The sequence below is a fragment of the Simochromis diagramma genome, unplaced genomic scaffold (genome assembly GCF_900408965.1).
Source record: "Simochromis diagramma unplaced genomic scaffold, fSimDia1.1 OVJJ01000293.1, whole genome shotgun sequence".
NCBI classification, from domain to species: Eukaryota; Metazoa; Chordata; class Actinopteri; order Cichliformes; family Cichlidae; genus Simochromis; species Simochromis diagramma.
The window spans coordinates 23,466,567-23,488,852 of record NW_024386801.1 but is presented as its reverse complement, the minus strand read 5'-3'; the positions used below and the strand labels follow the sequence as shown (position 1 = coordinate 23,488,852).

Sequence of the window (22,286 nt, the reverse complement as noted above, 5' to 3'; positions counted from 1 at the left end):
TCAAGTCATCAGCAACTGAAACTATATCACTTTATCTATTCTTATGCTGGGCCAAAAGTAACAACATACCAGTCTAGAGTTCCTCTTTGATTCTTTTATCTGTCTGGTAAGTGTGTCCAAGTCCATCTGATGAACCTGCAGGTAAGACCTGAGAACACAGACACACACACTCTTAATCGCTCTCTCTCTCTCTCTCTCTGAAATGCATTTGTTGAGTGTATACTCACTGAAGGCCTTTCTTCAGTGCTTCATACACTTCATCCAGTCGCTCTGGTTGAGGAACCTTCGGTGGGGGGTTGGCCTTGATCGACATAGTAAACAATCTGCTTGCTCTGCTGGGCTTCCTGCTGAGACCAGGAGTGCTGAACACCACAAGGTTCCTGCAGCACCACAAACACCAAGTCATTATTAGAAGTCCTGACCTAAAGTTATGAGATCGCCATAACATCCCTCAAGACCAGACCTGGGCGTTGTACAGCTCACGGCTCATATACAAACACTGATGATCAATCAAATTGATGACTGAAACTTTAGCATGTCACAGACCATCAATATATCACATTAAAGAGACACCTGTCCTTATGACAAGTTATTACACATAAGTACAAGATAGTACGTAAACAAGCCGTTTTACACTAGAAAAAACACATGGTTAGGAGGGATTTTTGTGTGTGTATGTATGCATGCATGTGTATACCGGTAAGGTTTGTCGTGGGTATTGACTCCAGTAAAGCTCTGGCTCCTAGTGATGGATCTGGAGGTAAGGCGTCTGACTGGGCGAATGGACAGAGACATCGTCGACAGAGTTCGGGACGGAGTCCCTGTTTAGAGCAGAGGAAGAAAAGCACACTGCTGACAACACAGCACAACTAAACTGCTACTTTTAAAAATGAAAACCAAAGCAAACACTGAGTTCAAACCACCAAAATTGTTGCAATGGTTGCTCGAATCAAGAACAGGAAAACATTTTGTCCAAATGTGTGCTCTTTGCTTTCTGCAGCGGCCATCTCAGATGTGCTGACTGAAAACATGTTTAATATAAACTTGCATCAATCAACCCAGATGAGCAACAAGATTCAAAGGTCTCGACTCAGGCCAGCAATAGGCCCACAACATAAGGTCTAGATCAAGTTGGAATCTTCATCTGTGACACTACCACAACTAGGATTCCCAACCCAGGAAGTCAGAGCAGCCCCACCAACCCAAGGTTAACAAGCAAGATGTAGGAATCTAAACCGTAAACTGCAGGCATCTAAACTGAATCTAAACTGTAGGAAAAGTGTAAAACATAAACTTTGCTGCCACTATTGTGTATTTGCGCCCTACTAAATAAGTCACAAACAGAACACTGACCAGGCTGCAGCAGTGTTTTTAAATACAAACTACAAACACAAAGTATTGTGTTGCAGTTATGATTTTACTTCTTTCATTTTATCTAATGTGCTGATTTTTATTTTTAATTTAATGTAATTAATGATTTTTCGTTTGTCATGTCAAGTGTACAGCACTTTGTTTTCAGCTGGGAGTTGTCTGAAAGTCCTATATAAATAAATTGCTTGCTTGTGTTGCTAGTGAAGCATGAATGGTTCTGCCTTCCTAAAAGGCAAAACAAACCCAATTGTTTAGGCTTTTCTGACTTTACCATTGGAATGCCATGAAATGACACAATTTATCAGTGTGGGTAAAAGTTAACAGAAATGCAATTAAAGTTTTTTGTATCTTTGTGTATTTTGTGCTGTGGGAACAAATAAATCTTAAATCTTGTAAAGGTTTCTATCCAACTTCCTTCTTATCTTTCGGTGAATCCATTTTGTTGCTACAACATTTGAACTGATATTTGAAGTCTGTGCTGTGTTACTGAGGCTACAGTCAGCTGATAAATTTTTCAGCAGAGTTTTTCCTAGTGTGGCCTATGCAGTGTCCTGCATCCTGTTTCTTTAAACAGCTGAAAGGCCTTTGCAAGGCAAGTACCAACCCCCTCCTTCCACATCACAGGAAATGTCACAATCCAACAGGAAGTCAGATGGAACTCCTTCTCTTGACAGGAAATTTAACAAAGGAAGACATGTCCAAAGGGCACAGTCTTGTGGCGGGGGAGAAAAGGTCAATTTTAACCACATCACTGAGACTAAAAAGAATACCTTAATGATCTAATGGTCTCCAATATTTTTTCTGGTTAAAAAGAACATTTTCAAGCCGATTTTTATTCACACACACACACACACACACACACACACACACACACACACACACACCGAGCGAGAGAGCGAATGTGCAAGTGCACATTTATGCACACATTATGGTCAACTTTTTGTTGACTTAACCTAGTTTTAAGTACTGACAAAAACATGAGTGCTGAGGGGGAGTGAGAGATAAAGGCATAGACAAACTGAGCCTGTCAGAAGTTCACAGCACACCAACAGACCAAGTGGAAAAGCTCAGTGATACCATTTCCATCACATTCAGACATTTGCTTCTTTTTGTCTGATAAGTAATAACATTACGCTTTGACAGCAGTGAAAAGTCTACATTACACAGTAAATATCTGAATGCTCTGTATGGTTACAGTGCTCTGTAAGGAGTCAGTGAAACATTGTTAGATTACATGTATTTATCCAATGGGAATCTCCTTTAAAATGTAATGAGGTTCTGCTGTCCATGTCCCTTTCTGGAAAAGTGCTGGGCCTTTCATGCTGTTTACACACACACACACACACACACACACACACACGCGCGCAAAGGCACATATGCACACACACTTTCAGTATGTGAGTACATCATGTAATGCTAACTAAAAGTCAGCTGAGCAGTAAAAGCAGGATAACTGGACCTGGTTAATGGTTTAATAACCCCTCTATGTTTTTCCAGCATATCTTGGGACCCCACTACACTGAGGTGGCACAGTAGTGCACTGGTTAGCAACCCTGTGATGGACTGGCCTCAGTCTAGGTTGCACCCTGCATTCAGCCTTATGACAGCTGGGACAGGTTAAAGAGGTTTCATTTTGTTTGTGCAGCACTCTCACACACATTGCTCTAATTTGCATGCGCATCAGACTGAGAACCAAAATAAGTGAAACAACCACAAGTTAACAACAGCCTAGTTGAGTGAATGTTACCAACATGTACATAGTATATGCACTAAAAGGGATTGAATCCTTATTCAAGCACTGGATCATTTTTACTTGATTTAAAAAGCTATGCAGATTGAATCAGCGTCAAGACATGAATCTAAAGAAACAGTGTGCTCTTTCCACATCATATTTACATTGTTGAGATTTGGGAATGACCTTATATTTTAAATCTAAAAAATGTCTGGAATGAAAACTCAAAGTCCCGAGAACCACAGACTCTGTGCATTTATATGCATATGAGCTATTACTATATAAACAAATGGTACACCAATAAATTTAAATAGAAAAACCAACCTTGATGGTGTTCCAAGTCAGATTTCAGGTTCAAACAAGTCAATGGTAATCGGCACATTTCTCGCTGTCACATCCTATCTTGTCCAATAAGTAATCTCTAGCTTTATTATGAGACTGACACAAGCAAATCACTGCAGTAAATCATCAGCTTTAGTTGAACTACTAACTCATTCAGACATTGGCCAGATCCAGCTAACAAACAGGGTGTCTTTCACACTGTGTTTGTTCCCTACATGATCCAAACAGTGGTGCAGTCCTGGCCAATGATAACAAAAGATTCCAGTCACACCATCTCCTCTGCCATTCATGGTTTCAAATCTACACTAGCGCTATGGCCCTGTGCCACAAACTCAAACTCGATTACCACAGAGGCGAATGGAAGGCTGTCACACCACACCTATTGTCTGATGCCGTCTGACCTCTCCCTCCCAGACCATTCTAGAAAAATGTCCCCCCCCCCCACACACACACACACCTAAGTGGGCACTATTATTCACTGCTTGGAAACTCCAAGCTAAACCAAAACTGGGACTTATCTAACCCTGAGCTTTTTATTATGTAGAGATAAAAACAAAGAAATTCTGATAGTGAAAGCATGTACACAGAGTGAGTAATATCTGGACCAGTCCCCAATCCTGCTACATAATGGTGAGTCATAATTTGAGATTATATTGAAAATGCATGCTCTGCCATTAGAATGCAAAGTAAAACCAAATGCAAATCAAATGTTCACCAAGTCAGTGTCTGACCACATGACTGTATGTGCCAATCACTGCTCTTCCCCGTACCATGCAGCTTTAGGTTTACGGGACTAGTCTGGACGTGTAACACCATGTTAAAGGACAGATACAGAGCATAATTCAGATGTCTGGTACAGCCGAAGGTGAACAACTTGTCTGCCATAGAGGATCAGCCAACAAAACCATTTTTGACACTTACAAATAAAAATAAAAATAAATGAGTAATCATAAAAAGTAATCATGATTTCAATCCTGTTCAAAATAATCATCATAATTATTTTGGCCATAATCATACAGTCCCAGTGTAGTGATCTTTATTTCGAGCACGATATATCAGACTGGTACAACATTCGCATCACTGTCAATGTCAGTGACCACTCCTCTCTCCCCTTACTCTTAAACAAAACCCCCAATACTTGGATTCCTCCACCTGGGGCACCAGTTCCCAAACTGGAATAGGAAATCCACCTTTTTCTGAGTGACAACTGTGGCTTCACACGTTGAGGTGCTTCTAGTCCACGAAACACATGTAGTGATTACATGCGTTTTAATAAGTTGCCTATCTATTAAACGTGATCTAAGGAAGGAATGGTGGTGAACCAGCAACTGGGTCATGGGTGATCAAGGCTTACTGACGCACATCAGCAGCAAAGAATGGTCCGATCCAATGGACGAGCTAGCGTCGCTCATACTGCAGCAAAAGGGGACCAACACAATAATATCAGGATCACCTGCCTAATAAGCTTGATAGATGTTATTTTCACAGTATTTAGGATACTTAAGCAATGCTGTGTTTAAAATTGACTGATCATCTTTTACTTCCTGCTGAATAACATTTCTTGACTCACTACATATAAAAATTGCTGTGTTTATTCAAAGTGGTCCCTTGGTCATGTCATTCCTTTCATGCATCTCCAGCATGAAAGGAATGTCAAATCTACACACACACACACACACACACACACACACACACACACACGAGAGGAGGAAAAACACTCGTGTCAAGCTTGCTCCTCTGTCTCTGCCCCCAGACTCTGCCAGTTATCAAGCAAAACAAACACCTGAAAGAAAGAACTGTAACTTTTAAAATTCCTAATGATTAGATAAATAAGAAATAAACTGACATGTTTTTATAAATATAATCACATCAGTTTTGCTTGACTATGAGATGAGGAAAGCATTGCTCTCCATTTCCAGCAATGACTTGATGCCTTCTATTGTAACCTAGTTTCTTCTATTTGCAACATTACCATTTCATAGTTTCTTCTCCCACACCCTGTGCACTCTTCATATATTTTTCTTTCATGGCTAAATCTATTCCTTCCTCACATTACTGTCTGTATGAGAAGGAAACTGGAGGGGGTGGGGGTGTTGTACATCCTGCAAGGGCAGGGTCAGGAAAAGACTAGTGCAGTTTCTGGATTTACTGAGTCACAGGAATAACCCAACACATTTACAGTGCAGCCATGTTCGCTTGTTTCCAGGAAAGAAAAAGAACCCGTTTGAGACAATGAACTGAAGGCCTGATAACAAAAAGGACAAAGTGAAAAAGAAAAAGATTTTTTATGCTTCTCATTCATATAGTGAGACTTCTCGGTTGAAACAAATCTTACCTTGATCCTTTTCATAATCTCATTAAAACAGATGTGGTCATAGCTCAAACAGAAACGGATATCAACAATGTTAAAAGTAGTGACTGATGTTTATCCTGAAGATAAACATAGAAATCTCATAAAGAAGAATTCAAACACTACCTATACCTTCCATAGTCAAGGCCTCTTTACAAGTAGGATTTTCACCAAACCAGTGCTGCTAATACACACATAATCCTTAAATGGAATTCCTTCTGAATTTACTTTTCATGTATTGCAAAAATGGGTTAAAACCAAGGTTAGCAAAGATCAGAACCCCCGTTAGCATTAAACAACTTACGTAACCATTAAGACTACACAATTGTCATGTGACTTGCCACTATGGTGACCAACAAAACTGAGCAGAAACTTGTTGCAGATTAAAGAAGTTTGCCTTCCAACATGTGATTCACTTTGTGAAAGGATTAAACACCGACCATCATTTTACCTCAATCCAAACAAAGTCTGAAAATAAATATCAGTCTTAAATTAATATGACAACACTTTTACCTGGAATCTAGCTTCAAACAGAAGGTCTGAAATAAGTCACATAAAAATTAAGACAGAACTCTGTTTATTAATAAAAGCAGGACACTTAGGATATAAGATGATACATCCAAGTAGAGGGGACTATTAGACAAAAAAAACAAACAAAACAAAACAAAAAAAAAAAAACCCACCACATCAGAGGCAAAGTTCTCTTGTCCTACCTTAAACTATTTTTAATATGTACTGCCCACAACATACCAGGAACATAACATAACTATGTTCCGCGAGTCACTATGAAAAACTGATAACAGAAACAAAACACACCTCAAACTTGAGTAACAGTCTTATCATTGTTACACACTATCAAGTCTCATCACTGATGAGAAAAGGAGACATTATGAACAATAACAATAAAAACAAACTTTAAAATGAAAAAGTTGTAAATTGACAATATGTAAAAAAAAAGGTCAGATGTGCTCTTGTATGTTTCAAATATGTTTACAAGCAATGCCGATGTCTTCATCAGTTATTCAAACAGGAGAGCGGGCCCTCATCATGTACAAAAATATGTTTAATAAAAAAAAAAAAAAAAAGTGTATCTGAAGCTCAACTGAGGATCAGCCTGTGTTAAACAAATGCAATAATGTTCTTCCAAACTACATCGGCAGAGACACATCAACACAGAAAAGTTTGTACTCGACTCCCTTGTAGCCACACCTGAATCGATAAACTCTGACGAAGTCTATTTAACTTTAGTGGAAATTTTTTAAAGAGTACTGTGGAATTTGTCCTCTGTAACTGAGGAAGGAAATCACAAGTTTCATTGTTTTGCACATACATAACTGCAAGCACTGTTAGTAGACAGACTTGAAAAATATGAACTATAAAAATAACTTAAATTTGGTATTTTGGGGTCAAATTCTCTGGCCATCACCTAATAAGTTACAGGCCTGTTAACGTGCAACTGGGAATTCATTCTGACAAACATAAGCAGTTAATGATTAGAGAGATAAGCTAGTCTCTGTGAGGGCATTACACTTGTCCATACCTCCATATCCACTGTACATGGTAGCTGCGGTGGTTGATGTCGACACTTTCTCGTAAAGGGTCCACCCAACTCCAGAAACAGCTATTCAGCCCTCTATCTTTGTGGCTTCTTCTGTGGTATATTTTTTTAAATCTATTCAACGCCTTCACTCGTTTTGGTATCCGTTTCCCCTCACTTTCTCGTTCACACTGTGTCAGTCTGTTTGCCTTTATCTTTCCCCATTTTCACTCAGTTGTTAATCCTTCGTCCGCGCTCTGATCCCCGTTCTTTCCATCTCCACTTCAGTGATAAGAGGAGGGGGAGGAGAAGTGGGGACAAAACAGGAAAAAGCAAAGCAGTCCTCCCTTCACTTCATCCGTGCTGACATCAGTGTTTCCTGCCCCTCCTTCTCCCTGCTGGACATGTTTCTCTTCAATAGTCAGCACATTTTTGCCCTTTTAATAAATTGCATTTCAAATATTTGAAAATATTCTAGAAACAAAGTAAAAACCTGTTACTTCAGCCTTGTGAACTTCATTGGAAAAATACTATATTGCATGGTGAATGTGTCAACATATTCACTTTTGCCATTCATAGTGAAATTGTTGCTTAAAATAATATCTTCAAGTTGATTAAAATGAGAAAGTCTCATCTTTAATCTCTAATCCAGTGTGTGAATGTGTGTGTGAATGGGTGGATGACTGGATGTGTAAAGCGCTTTGGGGTTCTTAGGGACCAGTAAAGCGCTATACAAATACAGGCCATTTACCATCTTTAATCTTGTGTTAACTAATGTGCTCCAAAAAGCTGGTCAGCAGAGTTAGTGTAACATTTTTTATTTTACATTAGATTTCTTTGTTTTTAAATCACTTTCAGTTTTATTTCAGTTAATTTTTTCGGCCCACTTTTTGCAGCTATAACAGCCTCAACTCTTCTTGGAAAGCTTTCCACAGTTTTGGATTGTCTTTATTGGAATTTATGGCCAGTCTTCCATAAACACTTCTGTGAGGTCAGACACTGATGTTGGACAAGAAGGCCTGGCTCACAGTCTCTACTCTAATTAATCAATCCCAAAGGTGTTCTGTCGGGTTGAGATCAGGACTTTGGTGTGGAAGAACTGGACTGGCCTGCACAAACTCTCTCATTCATGTCTTTATGGACTGTGCACAGTCATGTTGGAACAGGAAATGGATATCCCCAAACTGTTCCCACAAAGTTGGGAGCATGAAATTGTGTAAAACGTCTTGGTATGCTGAAGCATTAAGAGCTCCAAAACAGCCCTACACCATAATCCCCCCTACACCAAACTTTACACTTAGCATGATGCAGTCAGACAAGTATAGTTCTCATGGCGACCGTCAATGCCAAACTTATCCAGAAAACGTCTGGACGCAGCTCAATCATCCAGGTAAGTAAATACCAAAAGGTTGATCCTGTACATCTGGACGTAGCACTTTCAGTGGTAGGAACATTTCGTCACATCCATGTAGTGTACTCTGTTAAGTGCCAGGAGGATTGCCATGATTTATACATCGGGGAAACCAAACGACCCCTGGCAAAGCGGATGGCACAACACAGAATAGCCAACTCGTCAAGCCAGGACTCCGCAGTCCATTTACACCTACAGGCCAGTGGCCACTCTTTCAATGATGAGGATGTACACATCCTGGACAGGGAGGAAAAAGGGAAAGACCATCTCTGAATCGAGGAGGGGGCCTAATTTTACATCTTTCACCATCTTACAATGCTGTGATTGCAGCCATTCCCCAACTCTGTGAATGGTACTCATGGCCATTGATCAAGGGTCTTTAATCAATGGGCTTTGATCAATCGTTGTTGATCAGTGGTCATGACAATTTGCAGATTAATGATCAAGGAACTGACCTCACAGCCCATTGTTCATTCAGTGGGCTGGTTTCAGTCATTGTGCAAACTGTATTGTACATCGTAGTGTTTATAAGATTGGCGAAACCTGCAGTCAGCTGAGACTGAAGAAGTCACTTGGATCAGTGACGAAACGTTTCTCCCACTGAAAACGCTACGTACAGATGAACACAATCAACCTTTGGGGGTTGTCCAGAGAACACGTCTTTGCATTGCATTTGGTGATTAAGGTTTGGGTACAGCTGCTCGGCCATGGAAACCCACTGAATGCCACATGACATATGCAGGTCTGTAGACACAGACTCTACAGAAAGTTGGAAACCTCTGTGCACTATGCATCTCAGCATCTACTGACCGCACTCTGATTTTAGGCGGCCTTCCACTTCATAGTGAGCTGTCATTATATAATGATTAACAAGAAGACAATACTTTAACAAGAATTAACTTACCAAACAATAAACAGCTGGTGTTATAGAATTTACCAAATTTTAGATGGTAACAATTTTTTCTTTACTGCATTAGCTTTTTATACATTTTTCAACTTAGAATATTATCTGCTTTCACTTAAAGTAACCGAGCTATATAGTGATATTAGAGGTTACCACTAGATGGCAGTAGAGTCTTTGGTAGTCAACCCACCATAAACTGCTGATTGTATTTACCACTGTTATATTGTAAATGTAAGATCTGATCTTTTATTTGCAGATATTTCCACCAGTGACTGCAATAAATTCACACCCTGAAAATAAACATCACACTGCCAAGTATTACAAGGTTAATCAGAAATAAGAAAACATTTATTCCTCCTGCCAGTTTGACAAGTTACTGTGTCCATAATACAAAGAGTGCCCAATGTATTATTGTCTACATCAGGAAGTCACTTAATTCAGTGATACAGTAGCCACTGTCAAGGGAGAGTGGAAAAATCCTTCAGAATAAAAGTATTTTGAGCTGCGAGCTGATCTGAGCTTTGAGACATGGCAAATTATTTTGTGGAATCAGCAATCACAAGATGGGTACATGGAGGTCATACAGGGATGTACATGGTCAGCAGCAATACTCAGGTATGCTGTGGCATTTAAACCCTGTCTGTTGTTGCTAATGGAACAGGTTTGCCAATAAAGGATTCCCCACACCATCAAACCATCAGCGTTTCCATAATTTGATATGTGTCTGGTAATACATCCTGTAGGCGAACACATTACAGCTAAGTGTCAATCTGAAGCACTCACTGAAGCAGCAGGTTTTAGCAATTGAGCTACCGAGAGAGCATCAGGTCAGCTGGATTTTACTGTAGATTTATTTCTTGGTAAAAATCACATTTAAATTAATAAAGCCTCTAGGCAATTCTTTTCTGTTAGCCACTAAGCTAATATCGAATGTTCAGAAAGACTATTTTTGCATTGAATTGGTTTTAACAGCTTTAACAAGAGAATGAATGTTTTACTCAACTAAAAACCGTTTGAAACAGTACCAAACACCACACCTGACAAGTAATCTGTTCATACATTTATCAGTGTTCTGAAACGGGATTTAAAATACTGATTAACACCAAGTTGAATTGAACAATGTGATTTGAATCAGGAGACAGAAAGACGACCTCAAGGCTGAACTGACAGCCACTGAAACAGAACAGTCTGCAAATTGCTAGTTTACCACGGTGGAATTAATTTGCAATATTTGCATTGTCCCAGTGCTGTGACTGTGTACTGTGTCTTATGGTAATGCAGAGTTGAGCAGGGATGGATTCTAAACCTCCCCCTTCTGGTCTGTTCAAAATGACTTCATCTTGTTACTTTTCAGCAGTATTTCAAAATTGGGACGCTGCCCTGAACTTTTCTACATATTACCCAATTAAGGTTACTGTCAGAATGCAAATTTGATATTAACCTGTCTTTAATGTCCCAGCTCCCTAGCAGAAAGCCTGTGTGATGCCAGACTACACCCATGTGAGAACAGTGCAGGTTAAATCACACTGAGCAGGTGAGTGCCATGTGCTCAGTCTCCTGCGCACCATCTAGCAGCGTCCTCAGCTAAACCAAACAGAATGTTTGCGTAGTGAGAACATCCAAAGTGGGCTCTCTCTTGTTGTGTGATATGGGTGAGAAATAGGACTGCTGTAAAGACACTTGGTCCTGTTCTTGTACTTTAAGATTATCCAGAGTTTAAACAACTTTAGGAAAAAACATTTCAGACACCAAATTAGTCTTTCCTGTTTGTTGTTTGTTAAATTATCAGTTTTATAACTTGCTAGTCTAATGGTAAAGACAGATACTACTGTAATCTGCACATTTCAGGTCCCAGTGTTGTTGCAAGCCATATCATTTCTTTTTTGCGTATTTGTGTAGAATGGCCATCATATGAACACCTAATTGTCAATGAAACAGGTTCTCTTCCTGAATGTAACCTAAAATGTAATATGTAGTTTTACATGGTGACACAAACAAATATGTATTACTAAGTTAGCATGAGTCAAGCTCAAAAAACAAACACAAAAAACAAAACAGGAAGTCTCTGTTTAGTTAATAACACTCAGTGCTAATTTATTATACGGGTATTCTTTAATGAAAACTAGAACTCTCCAGCCAAACTCACTAGTTTTTCCTCCACTGCATTTGGATCATGTGTAGTCCTGCTTGTATGTTATTTATTTTGATGATGTCATTTGTTTTTCCCTGCAGCTATAAGAGATACTTTTCATGGCATCTAAAGTAGTGGTTATGCATGACACACTAGACAATGCAGTCAATCAGCCAAGCATGCAAACTATGTGTAGCTGCTGGGAGCCAGAACAGAGCTACATGGAGGGATTATTGATGGACGGAAGTACATTGTTCTTCCACAGTTTTCTGCAATCTGCCTCTATGAGCTCTGAATCACACAGAATTCTGAGATGATGGTAAATTGTTACAAACAACATGGTTATTGGAACACACTGAAATCTGTGTTTTGTTTTTTTTTAGAAGGTTTAGACAGGCCATTCCACTCATTTACCGTTAGTTAAAGTTGATCTGATATTTGGAGACTACACGATTAGAAGCAGGAGACTTGTTTTAGACCCAACATGATTTTACCTTAATTACTTAAAAGCACACATACATCAAACTGAAAGCCAAGTCTACCACAGTCCTCGAAACATAAGTCAAATGTTTCCATACCCTCCTTAACTGTGGAAGCAACAGTTCACCACAAAATGCATGAACACAAGACCATGAAGTAGAACGAGAAGTGAAGGAGTGATGAATTCTCATAGTCTTTAAATATTTTGTTTCACTTCACTATTAAAAAAAAAAAAAAAAAAAGTTCTTTCCATGTAATGACTTTGGCTTCTCTCCGCAGCAGAGTGAAAACAAACACCATCACCACCAAGACTAGCTTACATGTTGCTGATGCTTACTGTCACCAGTTAGGAGTAAGTGCAACATGTAAATGAAGGTCTGCAAGTTGTGCACAGGCTCTTCAAAGGACATGCACACAACCATATCACTCTCTTTAGACAGTAGTTCAGTTTCAGGGGAAAGTAACACTTTATCAGTAACTACTTTGATACAGATGCTCTCCTCGTCTCAATCCAAACATTATCTTGTGCAACTATCATGCACAGTTTAGATTTACTCACACAGGCCCAAACCCTGTAATATACCGTGCTGTACTGCGCAATAGAACAAATAAATGTAACCAGTCTAGTGAACCAGAATGAGCTTGATACTGAGCTGACAGACTGTTCGTACTTCACTAAGCACTGTGTGTGTGTGTGTGTGTGTGTGTGTGTGTGTGTGTGTGTGTGTGTGTGTGTGTGTGTGTGTGTGTGTGTGTGTGTGTGTGTGTGTGTGTGTGTGTGTGTGTGTGTGTGTGTGTGTGGACCCCTGTGAAGTGGGGACTTTCTGGTTAATCCCCAGCTGGCAAATAAGCGGCTTAACTATCACTGGAGTGCTTCAAGCTAATGAATAGCTTGTAACCAGTCTAATATTGTTCAGAGTCCCACAAGACTGATCATAAACTGTAAATTAACTGTACATAAACTGACAGCAACTGTGGATAGGTGTGTGACACTACCTGATTGGGCTAGTGAACAGGCTGTGCATGCGGAGAAACTGTCACTGGGTTAACCCTTCGTGTAAAACTCTGAAGGTTAAGCTGCTGCACGGGCAGGTAGAGATACACGACACAGCTGATGCTGAGCAGATAGTTTAATCTGTGACAACAACCTGCTCATAATACCTCAGACCAAGACAGAGAACTCAAATCAGCAAGTGTACCTCCCACCCCCACATCACGGTGCTGTATACCTTGCAAAGTAACTCACTAAAATAGTCATTATCCTGAATCCTAATTAGTGCTGCTTGGATAGATATGTGCTTTTAGTGTAAGAGTTTTGAGAGCTCAATAAGCGTAGCAACATGTAATGCTAATACTACAACATCTTTTTATTTTAGGAGGCTAATTTGGGTGACTAAATTAGCTGACCCTTTTGGCAGCCAGTTTGGTGTCTGAAGGATAAATGTCAATGCCTTTGAGGGGAAAAAAGGTCCCCCTCTGCAGCCCTGTATCCCCCACGTATCTTAAATAATGCATTAACAATTACCAACTTAAATCAGGTGTCCATTTTGTTGATGGCAATTTTTAGAAGCTAATTTATGAAGACTTCTGCTGATAAGGAATGACAGTTTTTCCAATCAAGGAAGTTACTAGGCTACCTATACCCATACAGCACAAAGAAAACCACTGGGGCAGACAACCAGTGAACTGAACAACAGCTGTACTTCACATGGCTCTGCTGCTTCCTTTACTACCACCAGCAATGACTCTACCCTTTCCCCCCCTCAGTGCAATCTATGAAACTGACCACTCAACATCTCATGGGCTTGATGGCATCAGCCTCAAGACCATGAGCCTCAGGGAGTGGATTGTGGAATCATTTACATGCTGTAAAGAGTTTACTCCCAGCTAGATAGTAATAGCTACCTGCCAGACTGCAGTATGTGAGCTTGAGCAGTGCTCCATCATATTTGGTGATGTGCAGTACAGCTTCACGGGGGATTGCGTTGTATCAATGCCAATTATAGAAATACTGAATATATGCAGTGGTTAGATTTAGAACTGACAGGGCTGAGCATTTACATCGACACCACACAGAACTAGACAACCAATATGGAATTTGAATACAAGTAGATGAGCAAAACCATTTACCAAGGAAGTTGAGTTCCTCAATCTTGTGCAGCAAAATGTTAGAAATTTTCTGATGTCACCAGCAGACTAAAACTGATCAGGTAGGCTGGTTTTGTGGTTGGCTGTAACCCAGTGACCTTTGAAGCTGTGGTGGAGAGCAGGTTACTGAAAAAACTGTTACTAACCACTACTTACTGAACAGGCATGTAGACAAGGTCAAGATGATCTGCTCAAGTACAAACCAAACATCAGAATAGTAAAAGAGCTGAATCTATGTCACAAATAATCAAAGCAGTTCTAAAGAGGAAAAAGGGGGTTCAGCCACTTACTATTAAGGTTTAACTACCGAAGGGTGTGTGTGAATGACAGAACCTAGTCAATTTTCACAATATCTCTCTATAGGTGCTATTGATATGAAATTCTCACCAGATGTTGGTAACCACCCATTCAGTCCACATGTGCAGAGAAATCAAACCATAGATGCCCATAACTTAAGTTATGTGCAATAATGAGAAATGGCAAAGGGAAAAGTATTGAGTACACATGAAGAAACGGAGGTGCAAAAAAAAAAAAAAAAAGGCTGAAATCTAAAAGCAGCCTTAATATCAGCTGGTTCTTTCCCAACTGATAGCCTATATAGAAGTGTTTGATTACCAATGCACCTATCTCAGGATGGGTAAAACTAATGAGCTCTCTTAATAATTAAATTATACTTGCTGTATTTCTACACTTATTCCATATTTATTTATAGAACTACTATTAAGTCAGTGGTGGGAAATTTTCCATTTTTTGGCATCTCTTGGCAATTGTTTCTGTAACACTGTCACTCAAGTTTTATCTGTGGCCATTTTGTCTTTGATCTTGATCAAACTCCTAATGCATTGGTGTCTATGGCTACAGTAGCCCAAAGATTAGCATAACATGCTAACATGCATTCAGTATCAGTAGCCTTTTGCGAAGCCTATCAAAATATGGATGGAATGAGTTCTACTGACTTTATCCTGACCATGTTTCATATTTCTATTACTTTTGTGATAATGCTTATAATTTAATGGGCCAGCACTATGTATAGCTCTACTTTAGTTTTAAACCAAAGCCTGTCTTTCATTTGCCTTATCTTAGAGTAAGATAACACACCTAGGGACCAAATAATTTTAAAAGCTTTGCTCTACAAACTACACAAAGTCAGCTCACACACACACACCCACACAAAGTTGAATAAACTGTTGTGTGCTCCAACACTAAAATATTAAATTGCTTTCACAAAGGTACAAAAGCACATTCCACTTAGGGATGCATACACAGTGCATACTGTACATACTGCATTTATCTCCAAATTAGCTCCTACACTTTTAGCGTTGAACCCAAGAGGCCTAGTAGACAATCCCTTTGACTGCAAGTCAAAATAAAATTCTCAACTGCGTAATGTGAATGAGGAAACTGTATGTTAACAAGAATTGGCACGGCAGGTATGATCGACAGGAAAGACTGCAAGACGAGATGAGCAGGGCTTTGCGTGTTTTCCCGGTGAATTCCAGCTCGCTTCAGGGTAAAACTTAATGCAGGGAAAAAGATAAGCATCACAGAGCATGAGCATTATTATAAAATGATGATTAGAATGAGAGAAGGGGAAAGACCTTACAACATCCAAATTTGTACTTAACTCAACACTTCCTGTAAAAACTCTTCAGGATTTCAATAGGAACAAGAAAAGTCCTGAAAATAGCAACAACCAAACACTCCCACCCACCTAATTATGGAAGAAGACAGTGGGTCAGCAAAGGCATAAACAGCTGTGCCAGACAGTGTAATGAATGAGTATAGCACAAGCTCGCTTACCGCGTGAGTCACAGTCTAAAAAACTCAGACGCACACTGTAACAGTCAGAGGTCATGTAATAGGATTTCTTAGCTTTGATAATGAGAGTGACTCCATTCTGGCAACAATTCCACCAGTGTTTTCATGTGGCTGTTGTGTTTTAGTTAGTTTGTTTTTACATTAGTAGGACACCTGCAAATTTCTGTTTCCGTCCTTTGTCCACAAACTGAAGTATAATGACGTAGAAGAGCAGTTTTGGTGACTTACTTGCTGAAAAAATGTGAAAGTATCATTCAAGACAAAGCTAAATGTCAACGAAAGGCTGCAAATTTGCTAGAATGTTATAAATGCATGGATACAAAGTAGTCGTTACACAACCCAGCACAAGTGTAAACAGGGCTGTGGGATATGGTGACAATATTAAAACATCTATTGTTTCATATTATGCTCTATTATTTATTTCATGTTGTTGCAAAACACAATATTTTCATTGCAGTAAGCAGTGTTTTAGATAAAGGTTTGCAATGGTCACCACAGAACAAGGACCAGCCAAAACTAATCAAGGAGCCTCTTCCTAAACAAGGGGCCATCTCTGTAGCATGGACATAGTTTGTTATGGAAAGTCCGACACAGAGCAGAAGACTATTGTGCAAATTATGCAGCAACCTGGTACTACACACACACTGACAGAACAAATCTATTTCACCACCTAAGCAAGACTTATGTGAAAGTATAGAGAGATTAAGAAAGAAAAAAAACAAAACAAAAAAAGAAGAGTCATCAGGTGCTCAAAATAAACCTCAGACTCAGAGGTCAGAACTGTCTTTTCCCAGTAGCACGCCATATAATCTAGATATCTATCGATCTATCTATCTATAAAAACACTTCACACAAGTCGAGTTGCCTCGTTTATGTTATGAGAAATCCGCAACGTAGCATAACACGCTGTAACAACAGATATGTGGATGAGCTGAACAACACATCCCTGTATGAGTTTAACTGTGCACTTCAGAGACTGGATGCTCTGCAGTTGATGCTTGCAGACAGGCTAGTTTCCTGACTACCACAAAGGAGCAGTAATGATAGGCGGAGGCCTCAGGGAAACGCTTGCATGACTGAGTTGGGTCATCTACTGTGTGTTACTATGGGATAATGGTAGGCAAGTCGCATTTTTATTTCATTTTTGATTATTTAATTTAAATATAAATAACAATAACACTTTTGATGTGGTGATTATATAAACTATTCACTGACTTTGCAGAAATTGCACTATATCGTGATAGGTATTTGGATAAGAAATTACTTATGACTCACAACTGATTTTGGTCATATTGCACAGCCCTAATCGTCAACAGAGGATCCAATTTGCCTTTATGGTCCATTGGCACTCAGGCATTTTCTGCATTACTAACTGTTAAGTTAACTGCTTGTCTATCTTCCAAGCATCTTTAGTCTCACCCATAAAATCAGCAAGTTTTGTTGAAAGCGACACATTTCTGAGATGAACATGATGAACACAATACCGCCTAGCTTCATCTTTCCTCCTCTGAAAGAAAGACTGTACTAGATTTATTCTCTTCACTGGACTTCATACAGTTAATTTCATGATCTTCTGATGGTGTGGTCACTTTAAGTGTCTAACCCTCAATTTTATCATGTACAGAAACCCCAATCATAGTCATGATTTGACACAAAGGAAAGCCACCAGTCTTTAAAATAATAGGTAGTAACCCATCTAACACATCAGTTCTAGTCTAGTGTGTAAAATTGGTCACTAATGTGACCGAACACTAGCCTCAGTTTGATTTTGATTTTGCCATTGTGGGCTATACATTTATTTCCAAACAGATAACTTTCAGGAGCATAACAAATGAGACTGTTCCCATTTTTAGAACATCTCAAGAATCAAAGTTATTAACTTTCAGTACAACTTTAGCTGTCCTTTCAGTGCATGTGGGCGTGGGGTTCTATAGTGTAATTTGTATGAGCTCAGGTTTGAGTTAATTAGTTGTTTGTCCAGTTCTTCATGGAAATCTAACACAGGAAGTCATTAACTTCAAAGGCTTGTGTATAAGTGTGTGTCTGTGTGCGCGCATATGCGTTCGTGTAAGTCTCCACAGCAATTGTAATGCATACATGCAGAAACATACACTCTCAGTGTGGGGGCCTGCCTCTCTGTTACACAAGACATATTTCTGGGTTACATTTGCATCAAGATAAAGAAGCTGAGCAGCAGTGTTAGGCTCAGTGTCTACAGCCATTTAAAACATGTGGAGGCTTGTCACAGCCTCATTGCCCCATAATTAAACATGTTTGGAAATGCTCACTCACTACTCACCAATTTGTTCCAACATTTAACACACTAGACAGGTGCAGTTCACTTACTGGAGACAAAACTAAAGACAGGAAGACCTGCAAACAACTGCACAAGCTGCAGTAAAGGCCTGGTAAGGCTGCACAGTTGGAAACCAATTCTTTGGGTATAATTCAAGGTGCATATTCTATCTCACTCCGAGTTTCTACTTTGAGACTAAAGCCCTATTAACTGAACACTCTTCTTATTTTTGGTTCTGGGTATAATGAACAGTTAACATTCAACAAGCCTCTAACGAAGCAAACTATCATGACACAAAGATGAGCAGTAAGTAAAAAAAAATATATATATAAAATCTCCCTACTTGTAAACCTAATACCAGTGAGTGCTTTAACACAAGAGCTAAACACATTTTGGTCTTTTCCGAACTGGCTGTCAGCCAAACTCTCATTTTAAATGTAGGTTTTGCTACAATGCCCTATAATTAGTGCAGAGATTCTCACAAGTGACATCACACCGAAACTACAGTCACAATGTTGAAAATTAGTGATAATGAATACACGTTAAATGAAAGGAGAATGAGCTGAGGTAGTGCCATGACCACACACTGCACTGTATCCGTTTCATGCACCTTGCTAGCTTAGGCCTGCATATTAGCCAAATTAGGTATTCACATAGTGACAGTCCAGCAACTGCACAATGGACTTACTGTTCAATGCACCCTGTGAGAGCAACACAGGCACAGTGTGTTTGTGGTTTCACTGTAGCATTCCCACAGTCAGCCTGAAAAAGTCTGTTTTCCTATTACTACAATATGGGGTCCATGACCTTCTGCCTTGGAATCAAATCGTGCGTTTGTTTTGGCAGGCTGCATCCTACTGCAGTTGTGGATGCATTTCACAGTTATGCCAAGAATGCTGTCATTGCAACTAGTGTCACGTGATAACATCAGGCCAACACTGAACCTTCCAGATCTCACAAAAGCACAGCACACTAAACCAGCGTAGCACTACTGTCTGGTTTACACTATTGATGTCCAACACGCTACAACCACCCAGCCACCTCCTTCTGCTTATCCACTTCAGAGTTGCAGAGGAGGGGGAGGGGGCTTGAGCTTATCCCAGCTACCAAAGGGCAAGAGATGGGATACATCCTGGTCAGGTCGCCAATCAGTCACAAGGCTAACAGAGAAACAGACAACTATTCATGTATGCAGAAGTATTAATATATTGTGTTTAATAAAAAGCAAAGGTACATCTATAAGACTGCACAGTATCTCAGCATACTGAAGTCCACAATTACTTTATAGTTAAAAGTGTTTTACTACTACTTCCAATTTCAAGAGTTTGATTCTTTGTTTTTAAGTATTTTCGACAAAAAGAAGAGCTTAAAACAGCAATTTCAGTTTTCTAAGAAAATGCTTAGGCTAAGTACACCCAGTTATCAGTTACATCCAGACAAACTTCCACTAGATACATGTTTTGTTAGCAGAAACAGACAGAATCAGCTTTCCTCACCTACAGTGCAATGATTCACAAGTATGAAGTCAAAAAAAAAAAAAAAAAAAAGCAAACTAAAATGTAAGAAATCTGTCCTCTTCTCATTCTTTCCAAAGTCTCCCTCACAGCAACCTTGTTCTCTTCACCTCACTTCCCTCCATCACAGACAGACCCTCTATTAGCCTCTTTAACCTGCTAACAGTCTCACACTGCATTCAACCTTTGAGACGCTGAAGCGCCTCATCAAGGCACAGCACAATAACTGTAAATAATTATCTTGATATTTGTTAAAGTTTAAATAAGTTTCAAAACTTGCACTTATGAAACCAGCACTAAAATGACAGTACCTATGCTGAGTAGACCGAATTAAAGCTCAAATACACTAGATTAAAGTGGGTTTTTAATATGTGCAATGAAGTGAGACTAAGAGCCCTTTATCATTAGTACTCCTTTAGATCAGAGTCATGTAAGGAAGTCTAATGATCTTGTAGATAAAATGGTGTGATTTATTAACACATGAAAACATTTCTGAGCATGTCCATGGGTATACTGGCGCACATGCTCGTAGAAAAATTACATTTTTGGGTTGTTTCTATTTTAAATTAAAAAGCAGTGGCATTTTTAAATGCCCTGTTTACATCATGTGATCCAACATACAATAAAGCTTAATGCTACTTGATGTTAGTGCTGCTGAGCTTTATGCTTAAATTTCTATCAAAACAAATGACTGCTTGGAGCAACTTTTAGTTGCCACTATATGAGCTCACCTTGTGCCAAAAATTAAGTTAATTTCATGGTGTTAACTTGTGCGAGGTAATTATGGTAGCTTTGCATCTAAACATTAGTATTTAACAACTGCTTATAGATAAATTTGTTGGCTGTGCACAGCTCACCTCTCTTCAGATAGAATCTTCCTGAAAACTGACTTCCCCAGTTGCTTTCTTCTCTCACTGTCCCTTCTTCTTATTCTTTGAATTTGCCTTCTTGTAGAAAGACGTGACTTACAGGGAATATGAGCAGTAGTCTAGATACAGTAGAATACAGTAAATTGGCTGTGCCGTAAAGGCCACCCCAATGCTGGACGAAACCATGTTACTTGATTTGTAAGGGGTGAAGGAGGCATCAGATATTCTCCAGTATTCATGGGTATCAAAGTTCAATTGCCCAACCAATTTATTCAAGAAATTTATTTAAGGCAACATTTACTTAGAAGATAAAAACTAAAACAAAAAAAAATGTTTCATTCTAGGTTTGCCAGAGCCCCTTCCGCCTTTGGGGCCCTGGGTACTCTGTCCCAATCTTCCCCCATTATCTGGATGTGTGAATCTGTTTTAAAATAAAATCACTGTGCTCAATTCCCACGTTTTCCCATTTACAATCTTTTAGCTCTTTTGCGATAAAATACTGGCATTAGAATAACCTACAGGGTATTAAAAACGTGCCATAAATTTTAATTTTGACGGAATTTAGCTATTTTTTAAACGTCAATAATACATTTTCGTTTCGCATAATGTGCTGCTACAAGCAACCAAACGCGGCTATATTTGTCTTGAAGCTGCTTGGCACTTAAAGTAGAAATACTAAAGATTTGACAGATTTTTCGACACGGTTTGGCACACCGGCTTCAGCACAGCGGAGTGACAGCAGAGTAATGCAGCAGGAGAGGCGGTTACAACAGAAGAGGTACTTTGCTAAGGTAGGTTCTCTACAACAAACCTAGAGAAGATAACCAGCATGGGGAAAAGGCTAGATAAACTTGAAAATTTACAATTTAGTAACAAAAAAAAAAAAACGTACATATTGACCGCGGTGTCCTTCTCCTTGTAAAGCTGACGCAAATCTTCTTTATTCAGAAAAGAAAACGGGTCGACTATTCCGAGCGCACTTGTTGTCACAGTTCACCAGTCTTGTTAACACTGACCTCCTAGTTAGAAAAGAAAGAAGGAAAAAAAACTACCGTGGTTCAGTGAACAACATTCCTCAAGCAGTCAGTCAGTCAGTACTTAACAGCGTCAACGCTCCGCGTTTAGCGCGAGCACTTCCTGTAAGCTAAACGCTTTCAAATGAACGCCTAATCACCACAGCTAATTGGTTCATGCACTCGTGCCTGTCCTACTACCAGTGCAAAACAATGCCAACTCACGTCTGACTGCTCGGCTGTGGTTTGGGATAATATTTTTTTTTATAACGCCCAATATCCTGATAGAGCTTCTAACTTCTAAGGGCGACTAGGTGGGACATACTTGATACCTGTGAGATCTTTGGCAGTCTTCCCTTTGTGCAGTTCT

General features: G+C 39.4%; 1 protein-coding gene across 4 annotated transcripts in view; it reads right to left on the bottom strand.

The window, feature by feature from the left end:
• Positions 1–22,072, bottom strand: part of ripor1 (RHO family interacting cell polarization regulator 1) — a 41,772-nt gene extending 19,700 nt beyond the window's left edge. The window contains exons 1-4 of one of the 4 annotated variants that reach the window (XM_040026654.1): positions 21,956–22,072; positions 698–821; positions 228–380; positions 70–148 (exon numbers count right to left, since the gene is read on the bottom strand). In XM_040026654.1, coding sequence (XP_039882588.1) covers positions 70–148; positions 228–380; positions 698–795 — 330 coding nt within the window. In that variant the 5' untranslated portion in view covers positions 796–821; positions 21,956–22,072. The other 3 variants (XM_040026653.1, XM_040026655.1, XM_040026652.1) reach the window with 3 other exon arrangements.
• Positions 22,073–22,286: the final 214 nt, after the last annotated feature.